The sequence below is a fragment of the Marmota flaviventris genome, chromosome 8 (assembly GCF_047511675.1).
Source record: "Marmota flaviventris isolate mMarFla1 chromosome 8, mMarFla1.hap1, whole genome shotgun sequence".
NCBI lineage: Eukaryota > Metazoa > Chordata > Mammalia > Rodentia > Sciuridae > Marmota > Marmota flaviventris.
In genome coordinates this window covers 41430198-41447034 of record NC_092505.1, presented here as the reverse complement: position 1 = coordinate 41447034, position 16837 = coordinate 41430198, and the positions used below count along the sequence as shown (strand labels likewise).

Here is a 16837-nt window from a genome sequence, read left to right as displayed (position 1 = left end):
TCTTCTGGGTTTGTAGAAGTCTCCAATTTTAAATATATTTAAATATATTTCATTTATTTAATTGTTTGTTTAGTGATGGGGGTCTCACTATGTTGCTCAGGCTAGACTCAAACTCCTAGGCTCAAGTGATCCTCCCATCTCAGCCTCCTGAGTAGCTGGGACTATAGGGGTGAGGCACTATACCTGGTTTATTTTTATTTTTTTTTAAAGAGAACATAATGTATGTTTATGGGAAACAGTGTGATATTTCAATACTTGTATACAATGTATAATGATCAGATCAAGGTAATTGGCATATCCTTTACCTCCAACATTTATCATTGCTTTGTGTTGGGAACATTCAAAATCCTATCAGCGATTTTGAAATATACAGTTAATTGTTGTTAACCATAGTTGTCCTACTGTGTTCCAAAACATTATAAGTTATTCCTTGTATTCAACTGCATTTCTGTACCCTTTAATCCTCCTTTCTCCATCTCCTGTTACCCCCTATCCTTGCCAGCCTCTGGTAACCATTATCCTACTCTTTATTTCTATGAGCTCAACTTTTTAGCCTCTAGACATGAGAACATGCAGTATGTGTCTTTCTTCGACTTGTATCATTTAACATAATGTCCTCCAGGTTCATCTATGTTGCTATAATTGGCAGGACCTCGCTCTTTTATGTCTGAAGAGTAATTCCACTGTGTATATCTACCGTATTTCCTGTATCCATTCAGAGTTGGTGGATCTCTCAGTTGATTCCATATCTTGGCTATTGTAAATTGTTCTGTAATAAACAAGGGAGTACTGGTATTTCTTCAACACTTTGAATGTCTATTCAGTAGTGGCATTGCCGAATCATATGGGAGCTCTACTTCTAGTTTCTTGAGGAATCTCTATACTGTTTTCCATTTTGACTAGACCAATAGTGTATAAGAGTTTCCCTTTCTCAGTAGCTACTTACTCTGTAAAATTACCATTTTGTTTAACAATGCTTCAACATCAGAATTTGCTTAATTATTCCTATAATGTTGGCTATGTCACTATATTTGCTTTTTCAGGTGATGTCACGATAAACATCTACATATATGTCCTTTTCCACTTTGAGGGCACAATTACTTAGTCATTCAACTTTTAGGAATTTAACTTAAGTGAAAAGATATGAGGAGTAGGGGTTGTAGGTGAGTAATAGAGTGCTGGCCTAGCATGTGAGAGGCCCTGGGTTTGATCCCCAGCAAAAGGAAGGAAAAAAAAAAAAAAAAGAAATAAAGAAAGAAAGGAAAAATTTGAAATGTGTGACTAAATGTGCACTTGAAATATGTGACTAAATTATCTTCAAAAAGTATCACAGTATCAATTAACAGTGCCACCATCAATATATTATCATATGAATTTCATGAGACAACTGGTTTTTCCTCTTAATAATTTAACAAGTACAAATTAAACAACATCATTGTTTTTAAAAATGGCAAAATTGAACAATTTCTGTTTTAATTCACAAACTTTATTGTCTTGTATCATTCACTTATTCATTCCATTTTTTAAATATAAAAACTATGCTAATTTTATTTACCTGTTAGGATCATTAATTTTGTTGATATGTATAAAATATATATATATATATATATATATCTTGTCAATTGTTCAACTGTTGGAAAATGGTGGATGATTTGTTTATCCACTTGTCTATTCATGACAAGTTCCAATAAAAGATCAAGGAAGCTCTTGACCTTTTAGGGACTGGGGTTGGGGGTTTAGCTTGGTAGCAGAGTGTAGCTTGGCATACTCAAGGCTCCAAGTTCAGTGCCCTGGACATTAAAAGAAAAAAACAAAACAAACAAAAGGAATGGGATGAGGTTTTGCCTCATCTGAAGTCCTAAAAGTAGATAGGTGGCAGACTGTCTGGCTTCAACTATACTAGAATCACATGTCACCTTCCAAGGAATAGCATTCACAATATCCTGGGGGAAAATCTATATCCATTTATTTTTTCTCAAATACACAAATATAACTTTTCCATCATTTTTTCCCTCTGCTTCACATTTATCAGAATATTTTTCATGTTAGTTTCATTTTAATCAATAAGTCATCACACTTTGTGATTACCGATTACTAGCCAGGCAAAAGAAACTGAGATTAATCAAGTTTTACTATAAAAAAATAACAAAATTATGAATTCACAGAAAATGTCATGTTTCACAGACCTTGTACTATATAATGTACTTTTTAAAAAAAAATGCTAAGGAAGATAATTATATATTTTAGTTCAATACAAAAAGCCTTGACAAGGAGAATAAAAGATAGCTAAAATTTAAGTAAAAAGAACATAAAAATTGACAGACAAGGTGCTCCTGTGACAAAGAGTAGCATGCAATTTGATAAGATTAATGGCAAGACCACACATTTTGTTTTTAACTAATCAAAAGCTATAAAAAGGCAAGCAAAAAAAGTAAAACTCAGCAACTCCTGCATCTCTACCTCAAAATAAAAAACAACAGAATTCTAAGGCATAGTTTCATCTTTCTGGGAGAATATTTATTAGGGCATCAGGAGAGGGAGGAAAGAGATAAGCACGCACACACACACACACACACAACAGTTTTCAGCTCTCATGTTTCTTTCTATATTTAGGTATTCTCCAGGGTGCAGACTTTGTTTCCTAGAAGGGCTGGCTGGATTCAACCCTGCTACTTATCATTTCAAGCTGAGCTTCCTATAACAACTATCACAGAAAAATCTACCATGAATAAGAGAGAGCCATCAAAGAGATTTTTCTAATACTCATACTAAAGATATTTTTGAAGTTTATCATTTTTACGTCAAATAGAGAAAGATGGCTAAATTCACTTCATACATTATCAATTGTATAATTTTATTAATATGAACTGCTTTGATTATGAGATAATTACAAATTCTGAGACAGAGAGCCTGGGTATCATCAATCAAAAGTACCTGCCAATTATACTAAATATGTAACCAGAACCAAATAAATTAATTTCCATTAAATAGAAGTGAGATTTAATAAATTCAAAGTTGATTTGGTTGTTTTCTTGTGTACTTTTACTGTGTAAAAGCAAAATTCAAGTGAACTTTAAGAAGTTGTGTTCAAAATGTTGTAAAGATTAAAAAAAAAAACATGAATTAACTTGATGTGGAAACTACTCAATTATATACTTTAAAAGGGTAAATTTTATGGTATGTGAATTATACCTCAACAAAGCTATTATAAAATTAAAGATATGGTACCTTTCTCCCCTATTTTTTAATAATTAAAATTTAAACATGCAGTTATCAAGAAAATGGTCACCCAAAACATCTAGTTCCTCAAACATGCTTCATGATTAAGATATTTCTGTTTCTCAAACACTAAGCCTGATGTTGAACAACATGACTGAACAAACATTCTGCATATCAAAAAACCACTGAAGCTTCACTTTGGATTTAACAGAAATACTTTTGGTTCAACTTCCTATATAACTTTAGTCATTTGAATGATGGCTTCTCAACAGCTCTGGAGATTTCCTTAGAGAAATATAGTGGTCAATATCATGTACAGAGAACATTAATCTTTTTTTACTTTATAACTGCTTTATTGATATAATTAACATATAGTAAGTGTCTATTTTTAAACAATGTTCAAAATTATGATTATGTTTCACATAAGCTCTGGAGCTATTTCCAAAATAAAACTGACATTATAGCTACTAGAGAGTTATACAGTATGTATGTTTATAGGCAAAATGACAAATCATTAAGAGTCCTATAAAAAGCCTTGAAACAGTTTGTATTGTTTGTCTCAAACTGAAAAAAAAATTAAAATAAAATTGTAGAACAGAGACTGAATTATGAAAATAAAGTATAAATATACAAAAACAGAATTCCTGTCATTTCTGATTTTAAGTAAACCACAAAAACTCTAAAGCCAATTCTTAGTCCATAATGATGTCCATGATACACTGATCAGTATGCCCTATAAGAGAAAAACAAATGTGGTTCCTGCCATAATATGAAGGACTTTATATTATAAAAGAGATATTAAGTATATATTAAAAAGAAATATATATGATATATACATTGATTCAATTAATATTGCTGGGTATAAGGGTATATGAATTATACTATGAGGTAATAATGGTGATTACAGTGTAATAATGGTGATATTGAGTTAAAATTAATGTCAGAGAGTATATTATAAATATAATTTGGCCCTCATAAGAAATAATATGATTTATGAAAATAAAAAGACAAAATTTGATCCCTAGCAAGAAAGTGGCGGGGGGGGGGGGGGGGAGGGGGAGTGCGCCTGAGTGCAGTGGTACATGTCTGGAATTCCAGCAACTTGGAAGGTTAAGGTACAAGGGTCGCAAGTTCAAGGCCAGCTTAGGCAACTTAGTGAGACCCTGTCTCAAAATAAAATTCAGGGCTAGTGATGTAGCTCATTAGTAGAAAGCAACCTGGCATTCAACTTCCAGTACCACAAAGAGAGAGAGAGAGAGAGAGAGAGAAAGAAGCTGGGCGCCATGGCACACACCTGTAATCCCAGCAGCTCCAGAGGCTGAAGCAGGAGGATCTAGAGTTCAAAGTCAGCCTTAGCCAACAGTGAGGCGCTAAACAACTCAGTGAGACCCTGTCTCTAAATAAAATACAAAATAAGGCTGGGGATGTGGCTCAGTGGTTGTGTGCCCCTGCATTCAATCCCCAGTAACCCACCCCCCTCAAAAAAGACAGAGAATAAAAAGAATGTATTCTATCAGAAGATATTCATATAAAGGCATCTGTGGGCCAAGACTGAGTGTTTGAGTGGTGACTCTACAAGTGGAAGAAGTTATTTAAATTGGCTTAGAACTAGAATATGTTTTTTAAGATTGTATTTGCATTATGTACAATCTGAGCATTCCTTAAGGCAATGTTAATGTCACAAATATTTTGCAAACATGGGACTGTAGAAGACTCTAGACATAAGTGTAACAAAATGTCAAAGAAAATGGTATAAAGAGAATATCAGTTTAAGAAGAAAGATACCATAACTGAATGAACTACACATATCTAATAATCTTTTGCTTCAATTAAGCCTAGGGACTTCACCATTTTTAACTTTATTATCTATGCCAACTTTAAGAAAAAATTATAAAATCTCTACCATTAAGAGTGATTACACTGAACTATTTAATTAAACATAAGATTTTGATAGTAGAGGGAACTGGGACCAAAGACAGAGCAGGCCCAGCGGCCTGCTGAGGGGCAGAGCCACCCCCCACCCCCCTCGCCTGCCAGGTAGGGGAAGGGTGACCACCGACAGAAAAGGCCCAGTGGCCCAGGGCGGGACAGAGCTTCCAATCACTCCTGCAAGGTAGGCGGGCCTGCGACCCACCTGCAGAAGAGGAGCAGCCGCCTGCTGAGAGGCTGAGCCGCCCCCTCCCCCTGCGCCAGCATAGTAGAGGGAACTGGGACCAAAGACAGAGCAGGCCCAGCGGCCTGCTGAGGGGCAGAGCCGCCCCCCACCCCCCTCGCCTGCCAGGTAGGGGAAGGGTGACCACCGACAGAAAAGGCCCAGTGGCCCAGGGCGGGACAGAGCTTCCAATCACTCCTGCAAGGTAGGCGGGCCTGCGACCCACCGGCAGAAGAGGAGCAGTCGCCTGCTGAGAGGTTGAGCCGCCCCTCCCCCTGCGCCGGCATAGTAGAGGGAACTGGGACCAAACACAGAGCAGGCCCAGCGGCCTGCTGAGGGGCAGAGCCGCCCCCCACCCCCCTCGCCTGCCAGGTAGGGGAAGGGTGACCACCGACAGAAAAGGCCCAGTGGCCCGCAGCGGGACAGAGCTTCCAATCACTCCTGCAAGGTAGGCGGGCCTGCGACCCACCAGCAGAAGAGGAGCAGCCGCCTGCTGAGAGGCTGAGCCGCCCCCTCCCCCTGCGCCAGCATAGTAGAGGGAACTGGGACCAAAGACAGAGCAGGCCCAGCGGCCTGCTGAGGGGCAGAGCCACCCCCCACCCCCCTCGCCTGCCAGGTAGGGGAAGGGTGACCACCGACAGAAAAGGCCCAGTGGCCCAGGGCGGGACAGAGCTTCCAATCACTCCTGCAAGGTAGGCGGGCCTGCGACCCACCTGCAGAAGAGGAGCAGTCGCCTGCTGAGAGGCTGAGCCGCCCCCTCCCCCTGCGCCGGCATAGTAGAGGGAACTGGGACCAAAGACAGAGCAGGCCCAGCGGCCTGCTGAGGGGCAGAGCCGCCCCCCACCCCCCTCGCCTGCCAGGTAGGGGAAGGGTGACCACCGACAGAAAAGGCCCAGTGGCCCAGGGCGGGACAGAGCTTCCAATCACCCCTGCAAGGTAGGCGGGCCTGCGACCCACTGGCAGAAGAGGAGCAGCCGCCTGCTGAGAGGCTGAGCCGCCCCCTCCCCCTGCGCCGGCATAGTAGAGGGAACTGGGACCAAACACAGAGCAGGCCCAGCGGCCTGCTGAGGGGCAGAGCCGCCCCCCACCCCCCTCGCCTGCCAGGTACGGGAAGGGTGACCACAGACAGAAAAGGCCCAGTGGCCCGCGGCGGGACAGAGCTTCCAATCACTCCTGCAAGGTAGGCGGGCCTGCGACCCACCGGCAGAAGAGGAGCAGCCGCCTGCTGAGAGGCTGAGCCGCCCCCTCCCCCTGCGCCGGCATAGTAGAGGGAACTGGGACCAAACACAGAGCAGGCCCAGCGGCCTGCTGAGGGGCAGAGCCGCCCGCCACCCCCCTCGCCTGCCAGGTAGGGGAAGGGTGACCACCGACAGAAAAGGCCCAGTGGCCCGCGGCGGGACAGAGCTTCCAATCACTCCTGCAAGGTAGGCGGGCCTGCGACCCACCGGCAGAAGAGGAGCAGCGGCCTGCTGGGAGGCAGAGCCGCCCCCTCCCCCGCGCCTGCAAGGTAGTCGGAACTGAGACCACCATCAGAACAGGTCAGACCTGCAACCGAGAGACAGAACAGGCCCAGTGGCCTGAGGAAGGGTAGAGCCGCCCCCCCCCCCACGCCTGCAAAGTAGGCGGACCTGCGACCCACTGGCAGTACAGCCCCAGAGGCCTGCAGAGGGGCAGTGCCGCTGCCTGCGCCTGCAAAGTAGGCAGAACTGCGACCACCGACAGAACAAGCCTAGCGGCCCACAGAGGGACAGAGCCGCCGCCCGCGCCTGCAAGGACGGCGGACCTGCTACCGACTGGCAGAGCAGGCCCAGCGGCCTGCCGGCGTGGTAGGCACATTGCCCCAATTGGCGGAGGGGCAGAGCCGCCGCCCGTGCCTGCGAGGGAGACTTTGCAACTAAACAAGACCAATATAAATATATAGGGGGAAAATTCAATAGCACAACAGTTTCACCAAGAAGAAAGGAACGCGAACAGTATGAAGAGACAAGGAAAGAAAGGACCACAAGCATTGCAGGTCAACTCAACTTTAGAAGAGGTAATAGCTGCAGCTGATGGAATGTCAGATAAAGAATTCAGGATATACATGCTTCAGATGATCTGGAGTCTCAAGGAAGACATCAGACAGCAAAATCAGACAATGAAAGATCACTTCAACAATGAATTACATAAACAAATCCAAGAAGCAAAAGATCAACTATACAGGGAAATAGAGGTTATAAAAAACAAACAAACAGAAATCCTAGAAATGCAGGAAGCAATAAGCCAACTTAAAAACTCAATTGAGAATACTACCAGCAGAGTAGAACACTTAGAAGACAGAACATCAGACAATGAAGATAAAGTATATCAACTTGAAAAGAACATAGACAGCTCAGCAAGACTGTTAAGAAACCATGAGCAGAACATCCAAGAAATATGGGATAACATCAAGAGACCAAATTTAAGAGTCATTGGGATACAGGAAGGAACAGAGTTTCAAACCAAAGGAATGAGCAATCTATTCAATGAAATAATTCGAGAAAACTTCCCAGATTTGAAGACTGAGACAGAACCCCAAATCCTAGAAGCCTACAGGACGCCGAATGTGCAAAATCATAAGAGACCCACACCTAGACACATTATAATGAAGATGCCCAACATACAGAACAAGGAGAGAATTTTAAAAGCTACAAGAGAAAGGAAGCAGATCACATTTAGGGGTAAGCCAATCAGGATAACAGCTGATCTTTCAACACAGACTCTGAAAGCTAGAAGATCCTGGAATAACATATTTCAAACACTGAAAGAAAATGGGTTCCAACCAAGAATTGTGTTTCCAGCGAAATTAAGCTTCAGGATGGAAGATGAAATTAAAACCTTCCACGATAAACAAAAGTTAAAAGAATTTGCAGCTAGAAAACCATCTCTTCAAAACATCCTTGGCAAAACATTACAGGAAGAGGAAATGGAAAATAACAATGAAAACCAACAGTGGGAGGTAGGACACTAAAGGGGGGAAAATAATCAAAGTGGAAAACAAACCATGTTTAGTAACATAAATAAACAAATATGGCTGGAAGAACAACCCATATCTCAATAATAACCCTAAATGTTAATGGCTTAAACTCACCAATTAAGAGACACAGGCTAGTAGAATGGATCACAAAACAAGACCCAACAATATGCTGCCTACAGGAGACGCATTTGATAGGAAAAGACATACATAGGCTGAAGGTGAAAGGTTGGGAAAAATCATATCACTCATATGGACTTCGGAAACAAGCAGGAGTATCCATACTCATATCAAATAAAATAGATTTTAAGCCAAAGTTAATCAAAAGGGATAAAGAGGGACACTACATACTGCTCAAGGGAACCATACACCAACAAGACATAACAATCATAAATATATATGCCCCAAACAATGGTGCAGCTATGTTCATCAAACAAACTCTTCTCAAGTTCAAGAGTCTAATAGACCACCATACAATAATCATGGGAGACTTCAACACACCTCTCTCACCACTGGACAGATCTTCCAAACAAAAGTTGAATAAGGAAACTATAGAACTCAATAACACAATTAATAACCTAGATTTAATTGACATATATAGAATATACCACCCAACATCAAACAGTTACACTTTTTTCTCAGCAGCACATGGATCCTTCTCAAAAATAGATCATATATTATGTCACAGGGAAACTCTTAGACAATACAAAGGAGTAGAGATAATACCATGCATCCTATCTGATCATAATGGAATGGAACTGAAAATCAACGATAAAAGAAGGAAGGAAAAAGAATATATCACTTGGAGAATGAACAATAGGTTACTGAATGATCAATGGGTTATAGAAGACATCAAGGAGGAAATTAAAAAATTCTTAGAGATTAATGAAAACACAGACACAACATATCGGAATCTATGGGACACATTGAAAGCAGTTCTAAGAGGAAAATTCATTGCTTGGAGTTCATTCCTTAAAAAAAGAAAAAACCAACAAATAAATGATCTCATACTTCATCTCAAAATCCTAGAAAAAGAAGAGCAAAACAACAGCAAAAGAAGTAGAAGGCAAGAAATAATTAAAATCAGAGCTGAAATCAATGAAATCGAAACAAAAGAAACAATTGAAAAAATTGACAAAACTAAAAGTTGGTTCTTTGAAAAAATAAACAAAATCGACAGACCCTTAGCCATGCTAGCGAAGAGAAGAAGAGAGAGAACTCAAATCACTAACATACGGGATGAAAGAGGCAATATCACAACAGACACTTCAGAAATACAGAAGATAATCAAAAATTATTTTGAATCCTTATACTCCAATAAATTAGAAGATAGTGAAGGCATAGATAAATTTCTTAAGTCATATGATCTGCCCAGATTGAGTCAGGAGGATATAGACAACCTAAACAGACCAATATCAATTGAGGAAATAGAAGAAACCATCAAAAGACTACCAACTAAGAAAAGCCCAGGACCGGATGGGTATACAGCAGAGTTTTACAAAACCTTTAAAGAGGAACTAATACCAATACTTTTCAAGCTACTTCGGGAAATAGAAAAAGAGGGAGAACTTCCAAATTCATTCTACGAGGCCAACATCACCCTGATACCTAAACCAGACAAAGACACTTCAAAGAAAGAAAACTACAGACCAATATCTCTAATGAACCTAGATGCAAAAATCCTCAATAAAATTCTGGCGAATCGGATACAAAAACATATCAAAAAAATTGTGCACCATGATCAAGTAGGATTCATCCCTGGGATGCAAGGCTGGTTCAATATACGGAAATCAATAAATGTTATTCACCACATCAATAGACTTAAAAATAAGAACCATATGATCATCTCGATAGATGCGGAAAAAGCATTCGACAAAGTACAGCATCCCTTTATGTTCAAAACTCTAGAAAAACTAGGGATAACAGGAACATACCTCAATATTGTAAAAGCAATCTATGCTAAGCCTCAGGCTAGCATCATTCTGAATGGAGAAAAATTGAAGGCATTCCCTCTAAAATCTGGAACAAGACAGGGATGCCCTCTCTCACCACTTCTGTTCAACATAGTTCTCGAAACACTGGCCAGAGCAATTAGACAGACGAAAGAAATTAAAGGCATCAAAATAGGAAAAGAAGAACTTAAATTATCACTATTTGCAGATGACATGATTCTATACCTAGCAGACCCAAAAGGGTCTACAAAGAAACTATTAGAGCTAATAAATGAATTCAGCAAAGTGGCAGGATATAAAATCAACACGCATAAATCAAAGGCATTCCTGTATATCAGCGACAAATCCTCTGAAATGGAAATGAGGACAACCACTCCATTCACAATATCTTCAAAAAAAATAAAATACTTGGGAATCAACCTAACAAAAGAGGTGAAAGACTTATACAATGAAAACTACAGAACCCTAAAGAGAGAAATAGAAGAAGATCTTAGAAGATGGAAAAATATACCCTGTTCATGGATAGGCAGAACTAACATCATCAAAATGGCGATATTACCAAAAGTTCTCTATAGGTTTAATGCAATGCCAATCAAAATCCCAACGGCATTTCTTGTAGAAATAGAGAAAGCAATCATGAAATTCATATGGAAAAATAAAAGACCCAGAATAGCAAAAACAATGCTAAGCAGGAAGTGTGAATCAGGCGGTATAGCGATACCAGACTTCAAACTATATTACAGAGCAATAGTAACAAAAACAGCATGGTACTGGTACCAAAACAGGCGGGTGGACCAATGGTACAGAATAGAGGACACAGAAACCAATCCACAAAACTACAACTATCTTATATTTGATAAAGGGGCTAAAAGCATGCAATGGAGGAAGGATAGCATCTTCAACAAATGGTGCTGGGAAAACTGGAAATCCATATGCAACAAAATGAAACTGAATCCCTTTCTCTCGCCATGCACAAAAGTTAATTCAAAATGGATCAAGGAGCTTGATATCAAATCAGAGACGCGCCGTCTGATAGAAGAAAAAGTTGGCTACGATCTACAGTCGGTGGGGTCGGGCTCCAAATTCCTCAATAGGACACCCATAGCACAAAAGTTAATAACTAGAATCAACAAATGGGACTTACTCAAACTAAAAAGTTTTTTCTCAGCAAAAGATACAATAAGAGAGGTAAATAGAGAGCCTACATCCTGGGAACAAATCTTTACTCCTCACACCTCAGATAGAGCCCTAATATCCAGAGTATACAAAGAGCTCAAAAAATTAGACAATAAGAGAACAAACAACCCAATCAACAAATGGGCCAAGGACCTGAACAGACACTTCTCAGAGGAGGACATACAGTCAATCAACAAGTACATGAAAAAATGCTCACCATCTCTAGCAGTCAGAGAAATGCAAATCAAAACCACCCTAAGATACCATCTCACTCCAGTTAGATTGGCAGCCATTATGAAGTCAAACAACAACAAGTGCTGGCGAGGATGTGGGGAAAAGGGTACACTTGTACATTGCTGGTGGGACTGCAAATTGGTGCAGCCAATTTGGAAAGCAGTATGGAGATTTCTTGGAAAGCTGGGAATGGAGCCACCATTTGACCCAGCTATTCCCCTTCTCGGTCTATTCCCTAAAGACCTAAAAAGAGCATGCTACAGGGACACTGCTACATCGATGTTCATAGCAGCACAATTCACAATAGCTAGGCTGTGGAACCAACCTAGATGCCCTTCAATGGATGAATGGATAAAAAAAATGTGGCATTTATACACAATGGAGTATTACTCTGCATTAAAAAATGACAAAATCATAGAATTTACAGGGAAATGGATGGCATTAGAGCAGATTATGCTAAGTGAAGCTAGCCAATCCCTAAAAAACAAATGTCAAATGTCTTCTTTGATATAAGGAGAGTAGCTAAGAACAGAGTAGGGTCGAAGAGCATGAGAAGAAGATTAACATTAAACAGGGATGAGAGGTGGGAGGGAAAGGGAGAGAGAAGGGAAAATGCATGGAAATGGAAGGAGACCCTCAGAGGTATACAAAAGTACATACAAGAGGAAGTGAGGGGAAGGGGAAAAATAATACAAGGGGGACAAACGAATGTCAGTAAAGGGGGCAGAGAGAGAAGAGGGGAGGGGAGGGGAGGGGAGGGGAGGGGGGATAGTAGAGGATAGGAAAGACAGCAGAATACAACAGACACTAGTATGGCAATATGTAAACCAATGGATGTGTAACTGATGTGATTCTGCAATCTGTATATGGGGTAAAAATGGGAGCTCATAACCCACTTGAATCAAATTGTGAAATATGATATATCAAGAACTATGTAATGTTTTGAACAGCCAACAATAAAAAATTTAAAAAAAAAAAAAAAAAACATAAGATTTTAACATCTAATAAAGCTATTAATTATTGCATGTTTGAAAGGGAAAGGAACTAAAAGACAGCCTGGATACAAAAAATCGAGTTATTCCATTCTTTCTCCTAAGCTCATGCCCATATATAGGATCTTAACATTCAGATTTTTTTTAAAAAGCAGTAAGGTAAGAAGAAAACAAGAGCAAGAAAATGAATCTACAACAAAAGAAGGAATGTCTAACCCACTGCTTAGTTTAAAAGCACCAACTTTCTGATATTGATGGCAATGCTGCCCTATCCCTTCTGACTTTACTAGAACCTAAAAAACAGGAGTAGGAAAAGAAACCAGAATGAAAGAAAGACAAAGAACACATATGCTGGAACTTTTCTAAGAAGAAAGTCAGATCTAATACAATCTAATCTTCAGCCTCTGGTAAGAGAATTGAGAGAAGAAAGCCATACTATTTGAACCATGGTTTGGGGGAAAGTGCATGCCCTTGATCAAAGAGTGCATGAAGAGAAAGGAAGGGAAGAACTATAAAAAGGTCTAGGAACAGCTGACAAAGGACTCCTGACATCACCTCCCGAAAAGAGGTCAGGAATATACTCTGACTACTGGTCCCTCCCTGCCAATACTAAATTTGCTTTTAGTATAGCCCAGACAAAAACATGCTAAGGAGTCCAGGAAAGTTACAGGAAAGAAAAAAGTTGATAATAAGATAACAGATTCTAATCTGGTGAAAATTCAGACAAGATTTTATCTTTTGTTATATACTGTGATTTAATGCAAAAATTACTGTACTCCCAGTCAGTCAATAGGTTAAATAAAGCTGGAGAATATTTTCAAATCACATATAAAAGCAATGCTTATCTCCAGAACATCTGCTTTTATTTTTCCTTATATTATCCTTTGTTTTACAACTGTTAGGGCCATTTTGAGTTTATGTCACTATGAGAGTATTCAAGTGCTCCAAGATAATGATCACAAGTGACCCTGCAAACCATAATTCTCTTGTTAATTCAGCCATCAGGCCAACTGAATAGCTACTTTGTGCCAAATTCCACTCTAGGTGAAAATATTCCACGTTTAGGGTAAGATATGCCTTCTAACTCTAAACAGAATTTAGTCTTTGAGGGATTTCATTTCATCACATTTACAATTATCTCAATTTGAAGATCTGAGTTGATTGCAGTACTCATTAGTATTAAGAACACCTCCTTACCTCCATTTTTTCATCTGAAAAGGAGGATAACATTATCTTTCTTAATTATAAGGATTGAATGAAATAAAATATGTAAACTGATCCACAAACTTTTAATGCTGTTTTAAAAAATACAAGATAAATAACAAGATAGTGCATGGAAACACTAGGTTAAGAAAAGACAGGGTGGAGTTAATGTACAACGGTGCTTTGTCTTCTAAGAGCAGTGATTAGCTATCTGATTTACTGTCTATCAGCTAAAAGTAAGCTAGCTGTCGAGAAAATGCAAAGGTATTTCAATCCCTAATATCTGAAAGAAACTTTTCCTTTATACTCTTCTAAGGGAGACAACGTATAATATAATGTTCTCAATGACATTCCTATCAAATACACATTTTGCTAATTACATTAACACTATCGCTAAAATATTAGAATCTGAATCCCAAGTAAACAAAGTTATAGCTATCCATGACTTAACAAAGGCCTGACATATCAAATAATTGCCCTCTTGATAAATTTCATTTATACTTTCAACAATTTAGGAATCAGGCTACTAGAATACATATAAATTCATGAGTCAAGTCAATATCATACAGGGTTTTAGAAGTATCTGTATTAGATTCCTGCATTTGTTCTCTATTAGAAGGTGGTACAAACTAGTGGTTGAGACCAAGAATATAGGAGCTCCTGGGTTTGTATCCTACCTTTGTTTGGCACTTCTGGAAACATTTCTACAAAATGAGGATTAATAATGCCTACTTCATTGTTATAAAAATTAAATAAGTTGCTACAAAAATTACATAAATAAATGTCAAGGACTTGAAACAACACTAGACTACTATTATGAGTGTGAAAAACTGAATTAGCATATGTGGATTAATTTAATAGTTACTATTTAAACCAACAAAGCCTAATCAAGAGTTTATTTACACTTGTTTATTTTAAACAAAAAGAACTTAAAAAAAACAACACTGCAGGTGGGTGTAGTTACACATGCCTATAATCTTGGTTACTTAGGGGATAAGGCAGGAGGATCACAAGTTCAAGGTCAGCCTGGGCAACTTAGAAAGACCCCTGTCTCAAAATAAAACTAAAAAGAACTGGAGATGTAGCTTGGTGGTAGTTATTCCTGGGTTCAGTCCCTAGTTTGTTTTAAAAAAAAAAAAAAAACACTGCAAAATGAATCTGGCTTTTTATTTATTTATTTATTTTTAGTGCTTTGAAATCTGTGTTTTAATGATGGTTCACAAGAGTGTATGTAAAGGGCTAGGGATATAGCTCAATTGGTAGAGTGATTGCCTTGAATGCATAAGACCCTGGATTCAATCCCCAGCACCACACACACACACAAAAAAGTGTATGAATTAACACAAAAAAAAGAGTGTATATACTGTACATGAATAATATACTTTTTACTTTTAAGATCCCTATGTAGTATTTCTTTTTTTGTTAGTTACATTCTTTGCCTCCATTATCATGATACACAAATTCAGAGATGATACACTCATAAGAATTTGTTTTGGAAAAGTTAATTTCATTAGATGAATGGAAAACTGTTAAAAAATCAAATTTCTGTAAATTCATTTTAAAAATCCCATCTAGTCAAATTTATAGAAGTCATATCAGTGAATTATACATAAACACCATGCTACCTGGGTTCAAAATAATTGAATGTGACAGCCAGTGCATACTTACTTTCGCTGCAGCAGAAGGCAGTAATCAACTATGACAGGTACCATATCCTGTAGAGGAATCATAAAGAAGATCAGCCCCATGCCCCAGTGCACAGCCCATTAGTAAAATAAGAGGTCTGCTTAAGATGCTGTTGGATTATTAGGATAACTCTGGGCCAAGCTTTTGTAAGCAATTTGACACTATGTGTCAAAAGTCTTAAAAATATGGAAACACTTTGACCCAGTAATTCTATTTCTAAAAAATTATTCTAAACACATTTAAGGAAAAGAATTATGCATTATGGTGTTTATTGCAAATCTATAACAGAAGGAGCAAAAGGAAAGGAGGGGGGAGTACAGGGAAAGAGAAAAGAAAGTGATTTAAATTTCATATACAACATGGGATAATAAGTAAAATTTACAATTTAAATATAATATTATATGTTTATATAAAAGTTTATATTAACATCAAAACAGACACTAGTTAAAATATGTGTTTATCTCATAACTTTGTAAAGAAAATTTTCCAAGAAAAAAAAAAACAGAAGAAAATACATCCAATTGTTGGTCCGGTTGGTGGCTCAGGTGATTAAGGTTGCCCATATTTTATTGCAATCTCCAAACCAGCTATTTTAAGGTTGATTTAACTTCTCAGTTTCATAACATCTTGATTGCTTTAAATCATCATGTATGGACTCATACCAAGTAAATGGAAACCCGTAATTTTGGCCTTTTTCAAAAGTAACAGTTTGAGGGAGAAATAGTAGTTTATTATGACTGGAAACTGTCAAGTAACCAAGCATCAGATTTCAACAGTATTCCTACATTTGCTAATGGCTACAGGGAACTGCTTTCCTTTTAAATATCCTAGAAAACCTAGGTTCTAGGCAGAAAAACAATGCCATCAGATGGAAAAGGCAATGCATGAAAAAAAGAGTATCATATGCTTATACTTGTTGGAGAAAATGGTCAAAACTAAGGAACCCCTCTTATCTGAGAGAGAGAAATCTGAATAAGGACCTGCAATCCTGGAAGGATTCTAGGGGCTTTCCCTAACCCATCCTGCCTCCTTGTCATCAACATTTCTCCTGACTGCATATTACAGGTTTATAATCTTATTCAGATTTTTCAAAAACAGGAGCCAAAAATCACAGATCTGAAAAGGGTTAGAGTTACATCAAATCTGAACACTGAATAAGAATATAGTAGGCTAGATTATGGGGAGGGGTAAGGACTCCCCAAGAATGTTGGGGAAAATCTAATATCCTTTA

The 16837-nt window shown here is 38.8% G+C and overlaps 1 protein-coding gene across 1 annotated transcript in view; it reads right to left on the bottom strand.

The window, feature by feature from the left end:
* Vps8 (VPS8 subunit of CORVET complex) overlaps positions 1 to 16837 on the bottom strand; it is a 252940-nt gene that overhangs the window by 159586 nt on the left and 76517 nt on the right. Inside the window, exon 21 of the mRNA XM_027951524.2 lies at positions 15589 to 15635. Coding sequence (XP_027807325.1) covers positions 15589 to 15635 — 47 coding nt within the window. The remainder of the gene's footprint in view (positions 1 to 15588; positions 15636 to 16837) is intronic.